Below are 24,235 nucleotides of genomic sequence, written 5' to 3'. Positions count from 1 at the left end.
CATGTTTGTCCCAATTATAATGGGACAGACACAAATTACTTTCTCCATCATTGATGCAATTTACCAAAAATGGTAGAACGTAAAAATCATCTTCTTTAACTTTTGAAAAATCACACCATTGTTTTTTATAATTAAAATTTGACTAGTATGAGTCACGTGACTACACTTTTTTGATTATTTTTCATTTTGATTAAATCAGAACTTGGTGCCAAAGTCAAATTTCGAATATTATCAATTTCATAACATCAAAAATATCGAACGTAATGAATTTTACTGTTGCTGCCTTCAATGCTGGTAAGGTATGGAATTCGTTCGTAGTTGAAGAGCTTGTCAGCTTTTTTTTGAAACTGAAACGTAGAACTAGAATCTCTGGCGTAAAATGAATGGGCTTGTTTCATGATTTTTGGTTTATAGTTCACTTGATAGAAATTTTAAATTGAAAAACAGTGCACTTTGTTTCATCTCTCCAAGTACCGTAGTTTTTCCGTAATTAATTATTAAAAATCGAATGTGGTAGGGAGGTGACGTCACGCCCCTATTCCCGCTTCTTGTTCGATTGGCCAATAGGAACAATAGAAATAATCAACATTGCCAAATCGTAAAATTTACGGAGCCTATAATTATCAATTCAATTATGGAAGTGTATATGAACCCGTTAACGTTTCAATTAATGAAAAATTCTCCACATGGAATAAAATGTACACGAAAAATCATGTTTGAAAATAAGTTCTATATCTAAAATCAGTACACAAAGTCGATAGATCACAAAATATTTACCTAAACTATGATTTTATGCATTATTTAATAATACACAGTTATGAAAATGAAAAAAATAAAGTAAACTGGATTAAAGAATCATTTCAAATATTCAATTTATTCTACAATCCTCAACTTGTACAACTTCAATTTATTATAAAAAAAAATATTCCTACATACATACCTCTTTCTAATATAGCTACTGAATTCAAGCGTTATAGGCTCGCTTGGGTAATCTGTTGGATCTTCCAAAACTTGAGAGGAAGGTTGAATGAGGTAAAGTATAGACAGAATTGATTGTACTCAAACTGATCCAACAAAAGCTTCTGAGGTAATAATACCATCAAACATATGATAAATTTTAATTAATTTTGTTCACTAGGTACTTTCAGAAACAAGATTAACTCCAGATAATACTTTCTGTGGAGAATACTTGAAGATGAAATAAAAAAATATGTCATCAAATTCAATATTTTCGTTCCCATTTCATTTATAGTCACTTTTTAAATGATTTATATAAAGTTTTGAAAGAGAAGGATAACAGTTCTTTCTTTTCAATACTTTCGCCCATTTTTTTCTCTTCATTTTATCCTTTGGGAACCTAAACTCATTATATGGAATAACTCACTTATAAACCAATGCGCTTTCTGTTTTCTTGTGCCTTTCTGCACAATTAAAATCAGCACAAGAATGCACCATATTAATATTCAAATATATCTGTAAAACACTTTTAAAACATACACAAACTAAACTCGATGAAAAAACGAATTGTTCATACGCGAGCTGTCAGCTAAGAAATAGTTGAAACTCAATGTTGCAAAAATAAGCAGGATGGATCCGATATGACATACATTTTCAATGCCGGATAAACCAATAAATTGTGATGAAAATGGACAAAAATATTTGCCTTGATAACTGATATAGTACAAGTTATATCTAAATATGATTCTGAATAGAATTAAACGAGCTGTATTTTCAAATAGTTTTCGAATGCTCATGAATCCTAATAAAATAAATCAATTATGCATTCATGCCACCCACCAAAAATAAGAAATTCAACGTTACTGGTTTATTAGCCATATTGTCATCCAGTCAGCCAGCGCTCTCTGTAGTGTATGCGACAATGTGCTCTTTCTAATGTCAATGGTTTCTACAAACTTCGTATTTTTGTTAAAATAATTTCAAAATAAATGTTGAGCCTAGTTTTGTTAAAGCTGACTTCCGACAACCTACCAAGAGTCGATTTTGAAATTATCGATGAATTTTACTTGAACATTTTGCAATACTTTGGTACCGAAATGAAGAATGAAAAATTGAAACGGTAGGTGGTATATTTAGTAGGTCCCTTTTATTTATATGACATTCATTTCAGACTTTGTCTTTTATCGAAGGATGGATAGTTTTGATTTCATTTTTATTTTATCTCGGCCAAGGAGCAGTATGGTGACTGAAAAGGAAGCAAAAATATGTACAGTGGAATGTAGAATTACTCCAGAACATATATATCCAAAAATAACCCGAAAAATTTTTTTTCGGAATGACACTAATGACACGGAATATGCAACAAAATAGGCACCTGCCGAGACTTACCTACGTTCTTTGATTAGATTATTGTAACAGTTGTATTCACAGCGAGTTGACAACAATAACAACAATAATGGCGTCTGTCAAATTGGATCATCATATCTGTGATTTGATATTAAAAACCAATACACTTGGCAACTCCGCTCTAGACTAGATCATTTTTATTGGTCAACAGACACGCGGCGAATTTAAATTCTTACTTTTCGAATTGTTCTTTTTTCTGCAAATATAAGAGATTTTGGGACCGATTAGGCTTGATAAGTATAATATACTCCTAACTCGATCAGTCTACAAGCAAACAAGTATCATTTTCCATAGCATGAAACAAGTCAATACAAAACCCACTTCTCCCAAACAACAGAACTGCAACACTCTTCTAGAGTACTCCATCTTCTGAATACCTACGCCAACTTGGCAGGTGAAACGGGCGTCGAAAAGAGTGTTGCAATTGTGATGTTCAGCAGCAATGCTTGTTGTGGATATTTATGAAAATCTGTGAACTACTAAAAAAGTGTTTTTCATTCCTTTTTTTTTTAGAATCAACAATGTCGTTATCAGAAGAGTAGACCGGTGCCCTGCCAAATGGCCTGAATATGAAACCTGCGCTAAGATAACCTTCGGAATTCCAATCGTTCTGGAGAACAATGCTGTTTCAATGTGGAAAGGCTACCAGCTTAACGAGTTTCATTTAAAAATCATGTGGGACAGATATCATAAAAAATACATTGATGACGATTTCGTTCCTTTCGTTATACCAAACGTCTTCAAGTGGGTTAAATGGGAAATAATTGTTTTTTGCGGAATAACAGTGGCCATTATGTTGCTCCTGCTGGTCCTGAAGCATATCTATGTGAAATATACCAGGTAAATCATCTACTTCGGCACAAATGTGTTAGTTATATCCCCTCTTTCAACTTTTGAACGGAACAAGATGTCGTGGTCGGGAAAAATTCACGTAAAAAGGCATAATATTTTGCTCAACGAGTTGAGTAGGCATATTGTCAAATAATGAAATTATTATAGGACAGTTCAGCTGCTTCAAACCCTGACTTGTCAGCAATTCCGTTGCAGTAATTTCATAACTTTTAAGGGTTTTTGGCAATAAGACGGACTATGTTAAATCTCTCCTGAGTACCTAATAATAAGTCAAACACAAAATTGAGGTTTTCAATACTTCAATGTTGCTATTCAACCACTGACTCTTTTTTAACATTTTTGAGTAGTTTTCAAAACCGAATGTCGTTCATTTGAAACCACACCTAAATACTTCAAAGGCTTGTTATATACAGTGCATTTCTTTACTGTCCCCCCCCCCTTTCATTTTTTGAACGGGCCAGCTCAAAAAATTGAAATTTGGGATAATGAAATTAATGCATGAATACTTTATTTTGAAGTAAAATTGACAGATGAAACTCCCAAGATGGCGACAGAGCACCATCTGGGAAAAAAAATTAAAAGGAAAAGGAAGTCTTGTGACACATCATTTTGAAGCTTCTGACGAATACTTCACAACCCTATAGAATACGAAGTCAATATCTTCACCTACTACAAAATGGCGGAACATTTAATAATTTCCTGAAGACAAACACATTAATATCGATATTTCTAGAAATATTCCTTTTTATCTGCCATATGGCAATTCCAACAACCCGATAAGGTTTGTTAAGTTATTTGTTGTTTATAAAAACGACAAAAAATGTCAGTACGACAATGAACATCATTGTTCAGTTAGAATATTCTCATTTAGTTTTCGGTTTTACTAGTAGAAAGGTACCACAAGTCAACAATTTCTAAAATGGTCAATTTTCGTCCGTTGGAAGAAAAAGTTGAAGCGATTTTTATTTACGATGCGACGCGTAACTTTCACGAGACCAAAAGGATTTTCAATGAACGTTTTTCGAATCGTCCTATCTGTAGAAAATATTTGAGGTAACTTGTATCTGAATTCACAACTACCGGTAGTGTACATAACAAAAAGCTCCCAGGTCATCCGTCCATTCCGGAAAAACAGCAAGTGCTAATAATTGGTGAGATAGTAAATCTTGAACAGTCTACTTATTCCATCGCGAATGTTTGTGAGGTGTATCCTTCTACTGTGTGGAGACTTTTGAAGAGGAATAGGTATCACCCATACAATATTAAAATGGTACACCAATTAACTTAAGATGACCCTGATCGAAGAACAGAATTCTGCGAAATCATGACGGAAACCATTGCAAGGCATCCTACCTATCTCCACAATATTTGTTTTGGTGACGAATGTACATTTTTTCAACGGCAATGTTCACAGAGAAAATTGCCGTTATTGGAGTGACACCAACCCTCATGTTTTCCGGGAAACACATACCCAATATCCAGAGAAAATTAACCTTTGTGGAATATTGGGAAACCATATTGTAGGACCTCTATTTATTGATTAAAATTCAATAGGCGAACTGTATTTGAATATGCTGTTGTTGATGTTGACCCTCGTCGTCGAAGCGAATCCTAATAAATTCGATATAGACATTGTATCCCAACAAGATGGAGCACCACCACATTACTCCAGATAAGTAAGAAACTATTTGGATACTACTTTTCCCGATCGTTGAATTGGCCGCCGAGGTCCTACAGAATGGCTAGTACGCTCGCCAGATTTGACATCTTCGGACATTTTTTATGGGGATATTTGAAGCAAAAGGTGTACGAAACTGAACCTGCTTCAATATTGGATATACGGCAGAGAATAATAAATATTTGTAGAGATATTGACGTTACTGTGTTCGAAAATGTTCGGCGTGAAATATCGGATAGGTCAAGAAGTTCAAGGCAACCATTTCGAGCATCTTCTGAACTGACCTCAAGCTTATTACCTCATATTATGTACTTATGATGCACTGTTTGGAACCTTTGGTGTAGTAATGACTATTACTGGAGTTTTCTCCCAACACCAAATCGCTATTTTCAACACCTTGACACGTGTTTCGATCACCAAGTGATCATCTTCAAGAGGAAGAATAATCTTCCTCTTGACACGTGTCGAGTTGTTAAAAATATCGATTTGGTGTTGGGAAAAAAACTTCAGTAATAGCCATAGTATGTGTTAAATGTCAATGTATTCAGGCAACTATTGAAAGTTCCGCCATTTTGTGGTTATTGAAGATATTGACATTATATTCTAGGATTGTAAAGCATTTGTCAGGAACTTCAAAAAGATGTGTCACAAGACCCCCCTTTTCTTTTAATTCTTTTTTCCCAGATGGCGCTTAGTCGCCATCTTGAAAGCTTCATCTGTCAATTTCACTTCAAAATAAAGTATTAATGCATTAATTTCATTATCTGAAATGTCAATTCTTTGAGATGACCTGTTAAAAAAAGGGGGGTGACATTAAAGAGATGCACTGTATATACAGTGTGACCCATTTTTAATGGAAACACCCCCCTAAAATTTGAACTTATGAATCGATATTAATAATTTTTTTTTTAAATGTCAAGTACTAAAAGGTCTACCTTGGGACGAAATTTGAAATGTTTATTAAAGTTTCAGGGCATACTATGATATTTTTTTCTTAGTCGAAAATTGGGATTTTTTTATTAGCGATTTTTTTATTGAAAAAATCACTACGCCAATGGATTCAGAGTGCCTCTAAATAGGTGTGACCAAAATTTCATGAAAAAATATTCATTATCAACAAAGTTATGACAACTCAAAAATTCGAAAACTCACACAGCTAACAGTCACAATATATCATTTTTTTATGATTTCAACAATAAAGTACCGCCATATGAAAAAAAAAAACAAATAGTAAATATTTTTAATGAAAATACCGGAATTACATTTACACAATTCAACTAACAATGAAGCAAAAAATTTTTAATAAACGTAACTAATAACTAATTATTGAAATGTTTCGATTCAGTGCAACAATTAATTTTAACTCATCACGTATTTCGATACATGTGTCGTAGCGCTTACGAATGTTTCTGATTACGTTCCTCAGTTCTTGAGGGCTAATATCTGCACATACCTGTCGAATTCTTGCACAAAGTTCATTTTTATCTCTTGAGCGGTTTTTGTAAACCTTTTGTGTGAAAAGTCCTCAGAGAAAAAAGTACAAAACTGTGAGGTCTGGAGATCTGGGTGGCCACTCTATAAACGGACTACCACGGCCTATCCAACGGTTTGGAGAATGTTCGTTAAGCCATTGCCTCACAGCTCTGGCATAATGAACTGAACACCCATCTAACTGGACAATTAAATTTGATCGTTCATTGATTGGCAGCTCGTGAATAGCATCCCAAAACTCTGTGTTTAAAAATTCTAGAAACCTCTGCGCATTCATGTTTTCCTCAAAAAAGAAAGGACCAATAATTCGTTCGTTCAATATCCCACACTAGACGTTGATTTTTTGGAATACTGGCTTTTACAGTTTATAACCCAGTTAGGATTATCCGCTGCCCAATAGCGACAATTCTGTGATGACACTACTCCATTTGTAGTGAAAGTGGCTTCGTCGGTATATAAAATATTTTTTAGGAAATTTCTATTGTTTAAATAATCCCATTGGGCCCATAAACAATATTCCAGGCGTCTTGCTTCGTCGCCTTTTTGAAGTTGTGTAAAAATTTTGGCTTGAAAGGTTTAATATTCTTCGCCTTGAGACATCTCCGAAAAGTTTCTCGTGGAATATTCAAATCTAAAGTTGCATTCCTTATACTGGCATTAGGATTATTTCCGAAATAATCTAAAATGATTTGATCATTCCTGTCATTCCTGTTTCGTCTTTGTAAAGGATTACTTTTTAACATCATTTTTGATACTGCACCAGTTTCATTGAATATTTTATTTACCGTACCGCAGCTAGTACGAGGACGATCTGGATGTCTCTCATTAAATACTCTACAAACCTCTCTAGCACTTCTAACCCCCCCATGCCCCCTCCCGGGTTGAGTGCCCTGGAGTAGAAGCTTTCCCCCCCCCCAGCTATTTAGCGAGGAGAACCTACTACCCCACTCCATCCACCCCCGCTTTCCGAGCGGTCCTCAACTTGCTGATGGGCACTTCAGCAAGATTTGACATCTGACCTCTTTTGGTCGAAGGTCAGCCTTTAGGTGCTTTTACTTGCTTATCGAATCGTTGTTTCATCTGACTATTCCTAACTGAATTTAAACATGGGGGCCCCCAAAAACTAACCGGCGGCTTTGTGTTAATGCATCGAGCGTTTCTCAGTGCATCCAAGAAAAATTATTAGAGTTGCGATCGCGGTCGAAGTGTTCTTCGCTGAACCTACCTGGAAGAGAGTGTATCTGGTTAGTATTATACTTACCTAAGTCGCCTGACGGCGACTAACGGGGGCGGTCTGTTATTCTGTTTAGTCGGCCTGAGATGTTTGTCCCTTTCTCGGAATTTGGGGTCATCCATATTTAACGCTTCTTAAAGAGATCGCGGAACGCTGGATTTGAGTGCGATCTGATTCTATCGAACGTGCTTTCTGCATGTTCTCTCATATACACGTCCACATATTGCGTGTCCAGGTCTAAGTCTCTGTATATAAATCTATTGGGTATATAATAAGGTGCGTTTACAGTGGCCCTTACGCTCGCATTCATAAACGATTGGATGTTCTTTCTGTATGTCTGCGCACACTGGCCCCGGGCAGTGCATGCATACAGTATTATTGGCATTAGAATCGTTCTGATCATTAGTAACTTGACTATCAATGCCATGTTACTGCTTTTTCCTATGTTCGGCGCCAAGCGTCGTCTGGCCTGTCTGGCCATTCCTATTCTCTGCTGAACGTGGGCCTGGAATGTTAGTTTCTTGTCTAGGATGACCCCAAGGTATGTCGCTTTGTTTGTCCGTGGAATCTCTTGTCCGTTGAAGGTGACGTTGCCTTCCGGTTGTACGAACCTGAGAGTGAACAGTATCACCTGACTCTTGTCAGGGTTGATACTGATCTTCCACAGGTTAGCTCACTCCTCCAATCTGTCTACCTGTTGTTGAAGATATCTCGTAACGTGTGCTTGACTCGTAGATCTCGCCAGCAGGGCCGTGTCGTCCGCGTAGAGCGCCAACTTGTTAAAGTTGTTCTCTGGTTTGGGCACGTCTGCCGTGTATACGGAGTAGAGGTGTAGCGAAAGGACTGCCCCTTGCGGGACTCCTGCCTCTAGTAGTCGAACTGTTGATAATTCGTCTCCTACTTTGCAGCGGCATCGCCTGTCAGCTAGAAAAGACTGAATTAATCTTACCATTGGTTTTAAATATCCAAAATCGCTCATCTTGGCCAGTAGCCCGTCATGCCGAACTCTGTCAAACGCCTTGGAGACGTCTAAGAAGATAGCTCCGGTGTTGTATCCTTTGCCAAGGTTGAAGTCTTCTGTCGCAAAGTCCACTACCCTCAGGACTTGTAGCTCTGTTGAGTGTTCTGATCTAAAACCGAATTGTTCGTCGGGGAGGATCCCTAACTCTCTAGTTTGTTCTTCCAGTCTCTTCAGGATGACACGCGCTCCGCCACTTTGCTTATGGATGGCAGTAAGCTAATTGGCCGGTGATTCGCTGGAAACAGGTGGTTCTTCTTGGGCTTCGGTATGTAGATTACCGTTGCCTCTTTGAACAGGTACGGGAAGTGTTGCAATCTGAGTATAGCATTTATGATGTAGGTTATGGCTGCTATACCCTTTCGCGGCAGCACTTTCAGTGCTCGATTTGTTATATTGTCTGGGCCTGGTGCTTTCCGAGTAGCAAGACGTCTCAGAATGTCCTTCACTTCCTCAGGCGATGTCGGGGCCAGGGGTTGCGCGTTATCTGTCCGTTGTCTGAGCCTCCGTATCGTTCTTTCCACCTGTCTCTCTATTTCGTCTACCTCGTCTGTGAACGGGACGTCATTCTCTCTGCACTGCCTTTCAAAGTTGTCCGCGAATGCTTCCGCCTTCTCCTGGTCAGTGTAGACAGTTAGTTCCATCGTTTCTGATGGAAGTTATAGCGCGTGGCGGAGACTTCCCGCGCGCTTCTTTCCGTTGTTTGTATGATCGCCTACTGAAGCTGATTCGTGGCGTTCTCCAGATCTGTTTTTGTCTCGATGTTCGTGGTATCTCACCCAGCGCATCGTGTATGGCTCGCTGGAATCTTGTCCAGTCTATGACTCGTCTTGTTGGTTTCCGCTTCACCCCTTTCTATTGTGAATAGGATGGGGTTGTGGTCTGACGAACTTCGTCTAGTACTTCCATCTCCATAGTATCGATGTTCTGTACTAGCGCGATGTCGAGAATGCTTGGGACTGCGTCTTCTTGCGGGTAGTGCGTTGGGCTGTTAGGTGCTACTACCTCGATGTCCTCAAATTCTTCTAGTAATCTTACTATATCTCTGCCTCTTGTGTTTGCGAATCTACAGTTCTAGTCTGGCGACTTTGCGTTGAAGTCGCCGATGGCCACTGTAGGATGGTGATCTGGGAATAGTTCTGCCATGTCGGTTCTTTCTAGTCTTCTACCTCGCGAAGGTAGGTATACCGACGATATTCTCAGCTGTTCGTAGCGTCTCACGTGGACTTTGACCGCTACTACTTCTCCGATTTGGACATCTGGTTTTCTTTCTTCGTTTTGCTCTAGATCTGTTTTTACTAGTCTGTCTGTCCTATATATATATATTATATTGTGGGATTCGATAGCTCTTTTCGCTTCTTATCCGTGTCTCCTGGAGTGCCATGACGTCTATTTCTAGACGCAAAAGTAGCTTCAATAGCTAGATTCTTCTGTCTGTGAAACCGTTTATGTTCCATGATCCTATAACTAGTCTGCCAGGCACTCGTACTGGCATTACTGTTTGGCGGGTGCTTGTATTAGTGCGGCTAAGACCGCTTGCGCGATCTTTTGCTGCTCGGCTGTCAAACTGCTAAGTATTTTCACTAGATCATTTTCGTTGTTGTTTGTTGGTGGTTGTCTTGTTGGGGCTTTTTTAGCCGATTGCTGTTGTGGCTTCGGCGTCGGTCTTTCCGCCTCTCTGAGTTTGTTCCAAGCTGATGTTCTCTGCCTCGGGAATATCTTGTAGCCTCTGTAACTTGCCGGATGCGCCTCCATACAGTTCGCGCATTTGGCCGGCGTGTCCATTGTTTTTTTACACTCCCTGGTGTCGTGGTTCCCTCCACACTTGACGCAGCGTGCCGTCGAGTGGCAACATCTCTGCGAGGGGCCGAAGAACTGGCATCAATGACATTGGGATACCAGTCCCTTATTAATTCTTTGGGGTTCTGCCCGTACTATCAAGTTTACGCATGTTCTTAGCGCAAAAATCTTTTCTTCGTTTTTTTGTACTTTCACCAAAAACAGTGGCAGTACCTTCCTATATCTTCTTGAGGTCATCCTGTGACACTCTATTACAGTAAACCCTTGTTTTGACAGATCGTTGGCGACGTCTGCGGGCTCTACATTCTCTGGTATGCCGCGAATAACCGCGTGCAATGGGATTTCCTTCTTTACTGAATATGTGTGGAAGTCCAGTTTTTCGCCTTCCAGGTATTTGGTGGCTTTACGCCACTCGTTTTCGTCATTGGTGAATAGGTATATCCCATCCCTCGTGAGTTTGGCTTTATTGTAACCTATCTTTTTTTGTTCTAGGTTTTTTGATATCGCACTCCACTTTTTGGCATCGTGGATTACTATTGGTGGAGGCTTTCCTGCTTCCATTGGTATTCCACTTGTCGCTTTTGGGGATGATTTCCCCTTTTCTGAATTTTGCCCCTCTATGTTATTCATCTGAGGTGCGTTTTCAGTTTCCATGTTTTCGGTGGCCTGTTTTTCTGCCTCTTGTTTGGCGAATTTTGCGGCTTTATCTTGGACCTGTCGTTTTCTGTTTTTTTTTGTTGGATCTAGCCTTTTCAACAAGTACGAACCTGTCTTCCACTGAATCTGAGTTCGACGCGCTGTCCGGGCCGCGTGGCCTCTTGGTTTGACGCGTTTCCTCTTTGTTTTTGGCGTCTGTTTCCCTTTCCTTGGGTTGCTCCTGTTGTTTTATATAGGTTTCTTCGGACTTTTCTTCTCCTTTTTCTTTTTGCGCCCTGGACGGTCCCGTGTCCGTCCTCTTTCTTTGGGCGAATATTCCCTCTACTTGATTAAGCATTTCATTTAGCTGCTTAATCATATTTGTCAGCTCTTCCCTTTGCTGTCTGAGCCTGTATTTTTCCCTTTCTAAGACCTCCAGTTTTTCTTCCATCTCCATATTGGGGGACTAAAAACCTAAAATGAATACTTAAAAGAGAACACGAATTCTTTTTTATGTGTGCTTTCGCACAGTCAGTTCTGAAAAGAACAATTGTCTTAGTGCTTTGTTAAACTCGGCACTATTCTAACACTTTGGTATATCTCTCTGAATAAAATTCTAATCACTGCATTTCAGGTAACACTAAGCTTTCACTTTGATGTTTACACTTCGGCGTCTGGAACTCGGATAGGTGTGCACTTCTAACGTCATCTCCCGAAAAGCGTACAATTTCAATTTTCTCTCTTACGCTCAATCTTGCAGCCATGACACAAAATAATTCGAAGAACTGTAAGGTGAATATTGTTGACAATAGTACATTTAAATCTTTCACAAGTGTCAAACTGTAATATCATTTCCATGACAACTAAGATTTAAATTGAAATATTAGGTCTTAGTTTTAGTAAACTAAAACTTGAATGTAATTCCGTTATTTTCACTAAAAATATTTAGTCTATTTGTTTTTTTGTTCATCTGGCGGCACTTTTTTGTTGAAATCATAAAAAAATATTCTCATGGCTATATCTGTTGATATAAGGTGTTTTCTGTGACTGTTAGCTGTGTAAGTTTTCGAATTTTTTAGTTGTCATAACTTTGTTAATAATGAATATTTTTTCATAAAATTTTGGTCACACCTGTTTAGAGGCACTCTGAATCCAGTGGCGTAGTGATTTTTTCAATAAAAAAATCGCTGATAAAAAATCCCGATTTTCGACTAAGAAAAAATATCGTGGTATGCCCTGAAACTTTAATAAACATTTCAAATTTTGTTCCAAGGTAGACCTTTTAGTACTTCACATCTAAAAAAAAAAATATTAAAATCAGTTTACAACTTCAATAGTTTCCAAGATCGCAAAGGTGGGAGTCGAATTTAAAATACCTGGTATAGAAGATTCACTTCACAAGAATATGTAACATCATACGAAACTTAACGTAATAATTATTTTGCTTTAAATACTCAAAAGTCGTTTAGGACATTTGTTTTTTTCTCAAAATGAATACAAATGAACACGAAATATCAGCGTGTTATTGTGAAGCGCTTTCTATGATTTTCTTAAATCTCGAAATAACTATACAGGGTCCTGCAACAGTGGCGCGGTGTTCCATATCTCTATATAGGAAGCAGATAGGAATCTAATTTTCTATAATATTACCTTATTGCTCGAGCTCGACAAAATAAAAATATTGGCGGTCACACAGGGTGTTCGATTTTTTCTGGGCGGATCCCAACTGTGTCTTTTTAAATGGCAACCTATATTTTTTATCGCTTTTTCGGTTTCTTCATAGAAAATAAAATAAACTTTATGTATATCTGCACTTCGAAAATATTGATGGTTTTCGAGATATCTAGCATGACAGGTTTTTTTTTGCCAATATTCGTCACTCAGAATATTTGAAATTATAAAGTGGTGCCAAGTCCAGTTGAAATTTTTTTTTGGTCGAATATTCTACATTGGTAACTCTCAAACGATATATCTGAAATCGACCTGTGATATACAGGGTATGAAAAACCGCTTGCCAAATATTGTAAATGAAAATTTGCAAAATCTTCCTTAGATTAAATGGAACATCCTGTATATTATTGATCCATAAGAAGCGCCAACGAAACCTCTACAAATTTCATTAAGTATTCCCTAGGGCTAAGTTCAATAGTTTTTCTTAAATGAGCATTTCTTTCGAAAAATGGTCATTTTTTCAAAGCGAAATCCATTTGACGACTGATAAGAATATACAAAAAATACCCTTTCCTTAAAATATCGCCCATTCCTAAAATTACCTGTTGCTAGATAAACAAGTTGCGAATTACACCACAAAATGGACGTTCTTGAATAGTTACAATAATTTCAAAAATCTCGGAATTTGTGCCATTTTCTTTCGGTCTAAAACAACCTTTCAGCGAATGAAATATTTATTGGAAATCAAGTAGTCTGGCAAATGACAGAACAAAATATTTGGCTGCAAATGAATATTGAAATTTTTAGTCAATCGTGAAGTTGAACTGTCGGTATAATTTCATCAGAATGTTGTTATCAAAAAGTGATTTGATTGATATGATTTTCATATTAGGTGAATCAGACAGGAATTGTTTATTGGCAAGTAGAATTTATTCTCAACGGTATCCAGATAGAAGGCATCCAGATGAAAGATCTTTCCGAAAGGTCTTGGGACGATTCGTTGAAACTGGATCTATTAATTATTCCAAACATGAGCGCATCAAGCCAGCTACTAATGAAGATAATGAATTGCAAGTTCTTCTTGCTGTTGAAGAAGATCCTAGTAGGAGTCAACGACAAATTGGGGAAATAGTGGATATAAGTGAGAGATCAGTGCAACGAGTATTGAAGAAACATCGCTTGCATCCATACCACGTTCAGTTACATCAAGAACTACTGTATGCTGATTTCGAGAAAAGAGTGAGATTTTGCAATTGGGCCATGAACAAAATTCGTCGAAACGAATATTTTTTCAATAATATTTTATGGTCAGATGAATCGACATTCCATAAAAATGGATTTGTAAATCGACATAATTACCATTATTATGCGACAGAAAATCCTCACTTATTGAGACAGGTGGATTATCAACATAGGTGGTCGATAAATGTCTGGGGAGGCATCATTGGAGAATATGTAATTGGTCCATACTTTTTTGAGGGACATATGAATGGTGCAATGTATCTCAATTTCTTACGAAATGATTTACCAGGTTTGTTAGATGATATTCCTCTTGACCTCCGCAATAGAATGTGGTTACAACATGATGGTGCACCTGCTCACTATTCGGCAGAAGTGAGAGATCATCTAAATGAAGTATTTCCCAATAAATGGATAGGACGGAATGGGCCTGTACGGTGGCCCGCTACATCACCAGATTTGACGAAACTAGATTTTTTCTTATGGGGATACATAAAAAATATGGTTTACGTTGAGCCACCAACTTCTCCCGAAAATATGCGACTTAGAATAACGAATACTTTTCGCAGCATTACACCAGCTGTCTTGCGCAGGGTAGAACAGTCTTTCAAACATAGACTTCAGCTCTGCATTCAAGAAAATGGAAGACATGTTGAACATATTTTATAAAAGTTTCATTATCAACCTTAATTAAACTCTCCCTTTTGTAGTTTTGTAATTTGCCAGTTGACAAATTTGAATATCTAGAACTCAAGCTCTGAATGAATATAATAACATGAAAAAAATAGTTATTTATAATGTTTCTTTCTTTTAACTTGTTTGGTTTGATATTGCACGATTTATGAGTGAAATTCTGCATCCAATGAAAAAATAATTTTCCATTTAGCAAAAAGTGATAGGTACATACATTTATTTCGTTAAAAAATATTTGTTTGGACACCTTCTAATGTACAAAATTGAAACAAGATATCTTTCGTACATTCTTATCAGTCGTTAAATGGATTTCGCTTTGAAAAAATGACCATTTTTCGAAAGAAATGCTCATTTCAGAAAAACTATTGAACTTAGCCATAGGGAATACTTAATGAAATTTGTAGAGGTTTCGTTGGCGCTTCTTATGGATCAATAATATATAGGGTGTTCCATTTAATCTAAGGAAGATTTTGCAAATTTTCATTTACAATATTTGGCAAGCGGTTTTTCATACCCTGTATATCACAGGTCGATTTCAGATATATCGTTTGAGAGAGTTACCAATGTAGAATATTCGACCAAAAAAAAAATTTCAACTGGACTTGGCACCACCTTATAATTTCAAATATTCTGAGTGACGAATATTGGAAAAAAAAACCTGTCATGCTAGATATCTCGAAAACCGTCAATATTTTCGAAGTGCAGATATACATAAAGTTTATTTTATTTTCTATGAAGAAACCGAAAAAGCGATAAAAAATATAGGTTGCCATTTAAAAAGACACAGTTGGGATCCGCCCAGAAAAAATCGAACACCCTGTGTGACCGCCAATATTTTTATTTTGTCGAGCTCGAGCAATAAGGTAATATTATAAAAAATTAGATTCCTATCTGCTTCCTATATAGAGATATGGAACACCGCGCCACTGTTGCAGGAGTCTGTATACAGACAATACCAATTTTTCGTGTACAATGAGTGGCAATGTAAATTCAATTTCACATGTATGTCATTCAGGAAAAAATACATAATATACCATATCAGATAAGGATTTCATTTGGAGCAAGAATATTTTTTCTGAGATGTCTACTCTGTTATTTATCTTTGGGATCAATTGTCATGTTAATTGTTCATTGCATTTCCTCAACTAGATATTAAAATACTAAAATGGACAGTATATGTGCATCGAACAAATTTCTCATTGATATGGACGATAAAATGAATATATGGAATGTTAGATCCCCTATCTAAACACTACACCGAATAAACCCCAAAAATATTGTAACGAATCTGAAGCCGCCCCTGGCCGATATGCCGACCAGCGAACAAACACATGACATCACCGCGAAAGAATGCAGTCGGCAACCGCCGGTAAAACTCTAGTCGAGTATCGAACCGACTACAGATTTCTAGAAAGAACCGTTACACTATATAAGCCCGGCTTCTCGAGCCAAGAGGGCAGTTCAGAAAGTGAATCGAGTGACTAAACAAGAAATTCAAATAGTGGAAATAAATTAGTGTATGATTAGTGAAATATTGTTGGAAATAAATTTGTTTAAGACAGTTAATTCGTTAATTTGTCACAATATATTATTACTCACTAATCCAGTAATCATACAAATATAAAATTCCATGACGGAAGCTAGCATTAGATTGTTATCTGTGTTTCAACTCACCGGGATGACAAATCCCATTACATAACAGTCAGCATTAATCATTCCCCGTTATTTCCACGACTACAGGGTGTCTAAAATTGAGTATCTTACAGTCGACCACTGCTACAGCATCTTCGTCCCTATGGAGGTAATTTTCTATTCACCATGAATGTAATGTAATGTAATGTAACATGAATAGTAAGGAAATAATGATAATTCCACACTATAAAGTCACAGACAGTTTAGTGAAATTTTCTTATGGCTTTTACTCATGGCGGCGTTGCATCTTCCTGATCGATTATTTTGCATGGTAACCGTGTTGACTCGCATCTTCTTAAAAACAGATTTTAAACAGATTTTCTTCACGATAAGCAAAGTTACTAGCCTCAACCTCGGACATTCCTTATTCGTCTCTTATCAGCCGTCTGCTGAACCCCTTTTAAGCTCAGTGACCAAACCTTTCATCTTATTGAACACCTGTCCTGGCTACCTGTGAAGTGTGTTCTGATCATCAACCAACTGTTCGTTAACAGTTTGTTGAACTTCGTTAACTGCATCACTTCGTACCTGAGAGTGTTCTTTTCCGTGTAGTACACCTTGTGCTTGGCCGAAGTTTAGCTGGATGAACCCTCCCCTGGCATGTACATTATTGAGTTCGTGAATATGGTCGTCGTCTCTAATCCATACGAGACTGTCTCTACGGGTAGTAACAAACTTCATCTTATCCACTGAACATATTCCGCTGTAAAGATTTTTGAAACCTGCCTGCTTCTCGCATGTCTTCAATAACGTACCGATCATGATCCAAAATAGATCCCACTACAAATGGTCCGCTATATGTTGGTGGAAGTTTTTTTTTCCAGTTGTTGGAAGCAGTTATGTCTCTTATGAGAACTAGTTGCCCAACAGAGTACTTGAATGATTCTTACCGCTTAGAGTCATATCTAGCTTTTTGATTTTTCTAACACTTACTTATTTGATTAATAGCTTCTTGGGATCACAATACCTTCCTGCTTTAACATCATTTTGTATAACCGGGCTAGTTATGCCATCAATAATTATAGCTACTGCGTTTTTATCCTGTTTCTCACATGATCTCAACAGTTCCATTTTACTAAAATAATATTAAGTCCACGTTTCGTGGATCATGATCGTGTACTAGGAAAGTCCTGATGATCGGGAAGCCGTTTCAATAATTTGTTTCCATTTCATCCATGTGTGATTATAGAATATAAACAGTTCCACCAAGATTTTGCTAAACGAGCTAGTTGTTCTATTTTATCAAGCGACTTTTTTGAGGAGAGATCAGATTTACGTGAACAAAACTCCGATATGCAATCTGTGTGAACAATAATAGATTTGTATTCAACATTTGAAGTTTTGCTCATATAATCGGCCAGTATATTAACTAGTTGATTTATTTTCTCACCTTGACTTCGCAACATATTAGTATGATTAACAATAGACACGACAAGGAAATTTTCCACCGTTTGAACTCCACTTACGCTTAGATCCTCCTATGGCAGCTCATGAGATTAATTCTCGACGATATACCCATAATCGTTATCACTTTCTGAAAAGTCTTTTAGATTTTTCTTCAATTTCTCGGTAATAATGAAAAAAAACGAGCCACAAACGAACACTACTATATATTATTAGCTTAGCTTAGCTAGCATTACATAAGTTCGGACTTCCATTGTCTAATTTGATAAGAATTGATTTGAAAACCCTGAAAGAATCTATAAAAATTAAAAAGATTATCTAAAAAATAACAATTATTTGAAGCAAAAAACTGAAATTACAATTAAATACAATACAAGCAACAATTAAAAATTGAACTATTGACAAGAAATGAAAATTAAAATATTCCACACCAAGTTACTTCACGATTGTAAGTATCGATTGTAAGTATCCACAATCACCTTCGGGTGATGACTAGACTTATTTCTTCGAGATCTGACTATTTATAGGTCATTCGAGTGCTTTCACCTATCCCCTTTTCCCTCTATCGATTGATAGTGGTTGTATTCCTAAGACAAAGAGAGGAATCATCAAGACTCTAGAAGACTGTACTTTCGGGCTCTGTAATTCGAAGAAAGGTCCCCAGAAAGAACTAGGCATTAATAAAAATAGCCTTCAACGGAATGGTTCCACCGAAGTGAAGGTGGGACAGACTCTGGCTAGAAGACAGCAAGAGTCTCACAAGGAAGATAAGCCGCCATAACCAGTACTTGTACTTACCTACATCAGAAGAATTGAGTCCAAGTAAAACATCAGAACCTGCCTCAGATCTGGGAACACTATCCGTAGCAGACTCACGAAAACCAGGCCACCAAACGCGGACTGCGATTCCAAGAATTGCATTTACCGGATACCCTGCTAGTGCGGAGAATTATACATCGGTGAAACTAAGAAGCCATTGAAAGTTCGCATTTTGTTGAGCACAAGAAACACAAAGCCAGGAGAATAGCTCAATTTTTAATTATTGCTTGTATTTTATTTCATTGTGATTTCAGTTTTTTTGCTAGATATAATTGTTATTTTTCAGCTAATATTTTTAATTTTTATAGATTCTTTCAGGGAATTCAAATCAATTTACATCATATTAGACAATGGAATTCCGAACTAATGAAATGCACCACGAGACATTGTCAACCACCTTCAAACAAATAGCTAGCATTAGACTACCGTTATCTGTGCTTCGACTCGCCGGGATTTCAAATCCCATTTCATAACAGCCAGGAATAATTATTCTCCGTATCTTACAGTAAAACGACTTCCGAAGAGCAAATAAAACTCAAAAATGACTTTTGATCGAAGTTTACGTTTAAATATCATTTTTCAGGAGAAGTAAGGAAGATGACACTGAAGAGATAATATCATCATCAAACGACGATTACGGAGTATCTTTAACCCCGCATCCCTTACAGGAATATCCTCCAATCTTTGAAATGACTTACCAGGACATATCTCTAGATCCGCCATCGTTCATGCGCAGTGAGTAGGAGCATGGTATTTATTTTAAAAATATAAGTTTACTAGTAGTAGTTATTTTGATGTATTTTGAAGTTGTTTTTTCTAACAGATAGGTTGGTGTAGGTTGCAACCATAACAACCTGCGAGAGTTTATTGTTTACACTTTATGCTGACACATTTGATGAGTGATATTTCAGGCCGGCAAGAGTAGAACTCTGCTGAAAGCTTGAAATCTGATTCGGTCCACAGCGTGGCAGGCAGAAAATACATTTTGTGCCATAGGGTCTGAACTTTTTTTTTGAAAAATATTCCAAACCAAAAGGTTCACATATCATGATACATTTTCCTCAATTTTGAAAGAACTTGATCGGCGGTCAGTCTCCCTCCATTTTCGTCAGACAGATAAGCAACACAAATGTGTAGTTTGAGAAGTAGGTTTTCTATGACTTATTTTAGAGAGATGCCCTTCCATGGCCACAAGATACTGACTACATCCACCAACTAGGTGGCGCTTTCCTGATCGTCATAGGAATAACCAGGCCGAAATCTTCAGCTTTAGAATCGAACATGTAGACTATTATATGGAATATTCTCTGTGGCAGTCAGAATTGCATAATGAAGATATTTCAGTTGATTATTCAATATTGAGGTTGTTGGATGTTCAACGTATAAGATTCTCACCTTGATGACCGCAGTTACCTTGTAGGACTGGCCCAACTGAGAAAGTTACTGTTGTCGTGGAACGCACATTTGAAAATAATTTCATATTGTGAAAATTATTATTTTCATGAAAAGTGTTATTGATTTTCACCAAGTAACGGGTCAGTTCATTCGAAATATAGAAGAGTTAATAAAAATTCAAAAACCCAAACGAAACCTTCGATTGACCTATAATATGACAGACAGGAATGGAAAATTTGTTCTTAGACACCATTTATCATTCGAACACTATTTTTAAAACAACTTCAGTGAGTAAAAATATCAAATATAGGGTTATCGTTCTGTCTTGTCCAGAATTTATTAATGTAAATTTCACTAATACCTTACATTAAACATGAAAATTCAGTCCATCAAAAAAAAACAATATGTCATCGAATTTCTCTCCACAGCCATAATTTGCCTCCATTGACGTTGTTGACAATAATGCCTGTTCACACTCGGCCATTCCTGACCAGATGATGACTGCTATATTTCAACTGAAACAAAAAAGCTTCAATTAATTACTTACAGCGTTTGTTTGAAGGAACCAGAGCCGCCTTTTTTATTCTTAGGGATTATATTTCTTCTACAAGTATTACAGCTTCGGGACTAAAAGTCCTTTCACCTTCTCAGGAAGTTTATTCCACTCGAGCACAGTTCTCCAATTGAAACAGTTCTTAAACAGTAGAGTGCGAGGTGTACTGAGATGAACTTCAAAACGATGAGCAACCACAGTCCGTCGCGTATTTCTGATATGTACCGCTCTTGGTGGAATCAAATGTGCCAAGTCACTTGAACATCTCCCGTGCAAGTATCTACAGAAGAGATACAAATCTCCAACCTTCCTTCGATGTTCCAGACTATCAAGGTTGCTAGTGATGTTCGTGTCTCCAATCAGATGGATAGCTCTTTTCTGGATGGAATCTTGCAGCTTCAGGGTATGTTTAGGGGCGGAGCTCCATACATGAGAACAATACTCCAAAGAAGGTCTGATCTGAGCTTTATAAACATCAAAAGTTGCTGAGGTGTGTACAGTTTTCTAGTTCGGAGCAGTGTTCCAAGCTTTTGAGAACCGACTTTGCAATTCCAGCGACATGATTTTGCCAAGGCATATTGGTGTCCATTTTAACCCTCAACAAACTTATCTAAGCAGAAAGTGTAATTGTCTGACCTGACATTATTATATCCGGTTGGGAAAAATTATTATTTTTATGAAAACCGATGCCCAAGCTTTTGTGACATTGAATTGAACCTGGTTACTTTCACCCCAATTCGAAATCACTTTCAGATCCTCATTAAAATATGCAACTCCCTGCTCCCGGTGAAGATGTGCATCCACAGCCGATGTCCTGGAATCCAAATGGAATGCCAGCATAATAACCCTCCTGCCCTGAATGATTCAAGCTTGTCTGGTTTCTTTCCACTCGGAGAACGGGGTTCACGCAGACAGAACTTGACTCTGTATTGTTATCAAGAAGTTATTAAGAGAGAAAATATTTTTCTCAAATGACATACGATTGAGTTTGGAGATATCAGTTTCTCAGCTTCGCTTCTGATATGCATTTGAACAATAACGAAGAAGAAATTCGTTTGAAAACTATGTGCTAACCATATTTTATAATAGCCAAACTTAAATGTTCAAATAATTGCAACTGATGATGACATCATATTGCAACAAACTGTCCTAACAGTATTGAAATCTATTTGATCTGACACTTCTGACACTTAACAACGATTTCACTTCCTGAGCAATTGTTTTTTTTCATAAAAAATCAAATACCCATATCAAGTTAATATTTTTTTTATAGTACGAATGTGTATGAAGGCGGTTTTCCAAAACCCATTTCAATTCAGGGACTGAGTGGAATGGACCTTTTTTGTTTAATTACGACTCATACACTGTTGCTGAGAATGTTTGACTATTTTCAGTTTCTTATTGACTGATCGCCTTTATTACATTTATAACATCTGAATTCTAAGAAAGTTTCATTCAATTTGCATTTAATGCCTTTTGAAATATTTTTTACATTTATTCATCAGTAAAACAACAGTAAGAATCTCGGTGAAATGGTTTGTCATATCCTGTGGGCCCTATTTACATGACCCAGGTTTTTAACTAGATATCCTATACTGACGAGAATTTGGATGAATTTGAATTCAGTTTATTTATTTATTTTTCAAAGACAATGATCACTTTGTTTATGTCCCTTTTTCTGTGAATAGTATGCAGCTACAATTAAAACACTTTTCCAAATTCAATGTAACTACGAAAAATTTCAAAAGAAATGTCTCCATATTTTATTCACAGAGAAAATATTTGTTTGGATGAGTGGTATCATTTACGTGCATAGTCGACAAATACTTTTCAGTTTTCTATTTTACCTGCCGAACGGATTCAATTACTTGATAGGCTGGACCGAATATCGGAATCAATGGCTTATCAATATTCAAACTAGTATAAATATTTCTACTTACGTTCGTTTTATTTCGTTATTTTTTGTGTTGATTTCAAGCTTCTTACATTCGATAAGGTTGAGAATGAGAAAGATTTACTGGATGATAAGGTAGAAATTCATCGACTCATGTATATTCATGTAAATTACTATCCCACTTCGTATGTGAACTTCAAGTAGAAATAATACACTGAACTTCCACTGTAATACCCTTATATTTCATTAATATTTCAAACAGCAACTGACTAACGCACTACATTTAACGAACTGTACTCTATCGAGAAACAAACATTAATGAATGAATAATTATTTTCATTTCACCGTAGCTACTACTAATACCTTGCATAACTTATGAATACTCAATATATCAAAAGAAACAATGTGTCATCAATGTTATAATTCATACTGTATGTTGAAGTGTAAAGTATGTAGTGAAACCTGCAGGTATATATCGGATTGCAAACAGTTCCAAGAATAAATCTAAAGAAATGAACTTGTTTACTGCCAGTCATCAAGCAGAGCCCACTGACTAATAAGAAAGTTTTTCTTCCTTATTCAGAGGAATCGGGCAAATTACGGATATGCAGTGGTTAGTACCTTGTCCACTAGATGGAGTAACATTTTGTTGTTTCGCTCCAACTTAGGAACTGAAAGAATTCCGATGTTCAGTTATAGCTATAATGAGTTTCCCCCTCGTATCAAAGCCTTGATACGAGAGAGAAATCGCCTGAGAAGGCTCTATCAGCGAACCCTTTTCCCAGGGGATAAAATTGCGGCAAACAGGATGGCCAATCAAGTCAAGCAGGCCATCATTGATTATCGAAACGAAAGGTGGGAAGAGCTGTTGGAATCCTTTGAACCTGGGAGTGACGAGCTTTGGCGAGTCACTCGCAGGCTCAAGGGGAAGAAGACTGCTCTCTCACCCATTCACGGAGAGCGCGGAGTATGCTACTCCCCCGCCGACAAAGCGTTAGCCTTTGCTGATTCGATGGAACGTCAGTTTCAGCTTAACGTTGACGACGATGACGACATTGATCGCGATATGCTGTTGGAAGACCGGGTTCACCGATTCCTCAGGGAAGATGACGATGACGACATCCGTCCAGCTTCTGTGGAAGAGCTGAAGGGATATATCAGAGCCGCAAAAGCTAAGAAAGCACCGGGGGTCGACTCAATAACTAACAAGTTGTTGAAGAGGCTCCCGGACAAATGCGTCGAGTGCTTACTAAATATAATTAATAGTTCGTTAGCCCTCAGACACTTCCCCAGTAGGTGGAAGCATGCGGTCGTCGTCATGATCCCAAAACAGGGTCAGAACCCGCTGTTCCCACAGAACTATCGCCCGATAAGTCTACTCTCTTCGGCGGCTAAGCTGGCTGAAAGAGTTGTTCTCCAAAGGCTCAACGAAGAAGTTGAGGACCGAAATGTTCTGCCTGATGAACAATTCGGCTTCAGGAGAGACCACTCCACTGAGTTACAGGCTCTAAGGCTGGTGGAAAATACAATCCGCGAGTTGAACACTAATAAAAAAGTGCATATCGTCTTATTAGATATCTCGAAGGCCTTCGACCGAGTTTGGCACGAAGGTCTTCTGCACAAGCTAAACGCGTTCGACCTACCTCGGGGCCTTGTCCGGTGGTTAGAGTAGAGGGATCTCTGTCTGATAACAGAGAGATCCTTGCTGGAGTGCCACAGGGGGCCGTGCTCTCTCCGACGTTGTACTCACTTTACACCAGTGACCTTCCGAGGCCCGAGCGTGTGAAGATATCTCTTTACGC

General features: G+C 37.6%; 1 protein-coding gene across 3 annotated transcripts in view; it reads left to right on the top strand.

Annotated features, from left to right (window-relative positions):
• LOC111504437 (uncharacterized) overlaps window positions 1-24,235 on the top strand; it is a 60,708-nt gene that overhangs the window by 22,923 nt on the left and 13,550 nt on the right. For 2 of the 3 annotated variants that reach the window (XM_074186058.1, XM_074186057.1), the window contains exons 5-6: window positions 2,878-3,204; window positions 19,175-19,326. In XM_074186058.1, the coding sequence (XP_074042159.1) occupies window positions 2,878-3,204; window positions 19,175-19,326 (479 nt within the window). Of the gene's footprint in view, window positions 1-2,877; window positions 3,205-19,174; window positions 19,342-24,235 lie in introns of all 3 variants that reach the window. The other variant, XM_074186059.1, reaches the window with a different exon arrangement.

The sequence above is a fragment of the Leptinotarsa decemlineata genome, unplaced genomic scaffold (genome assembly GCF_025532065.1).
Source record: "Leptinotarsa decemlineata unplaced genomic scaffold, Ldec_3_MD MMD2_tig00078422_RagTag_RagTag, whole genome shotgun sequence".
Lineage (NCBI taxonomy): Eukaryota > Metazoa > Arthropoda > Insecta > Coleoptera > Chrysomelidae > Leptinotarsa > Leptinotarsa decemlineata.
The sequence above is the reverse complement of the archived record's forward strand: the minus strand, read 5'-3'. Positions and strand labels throughout refer to the sequence as shown.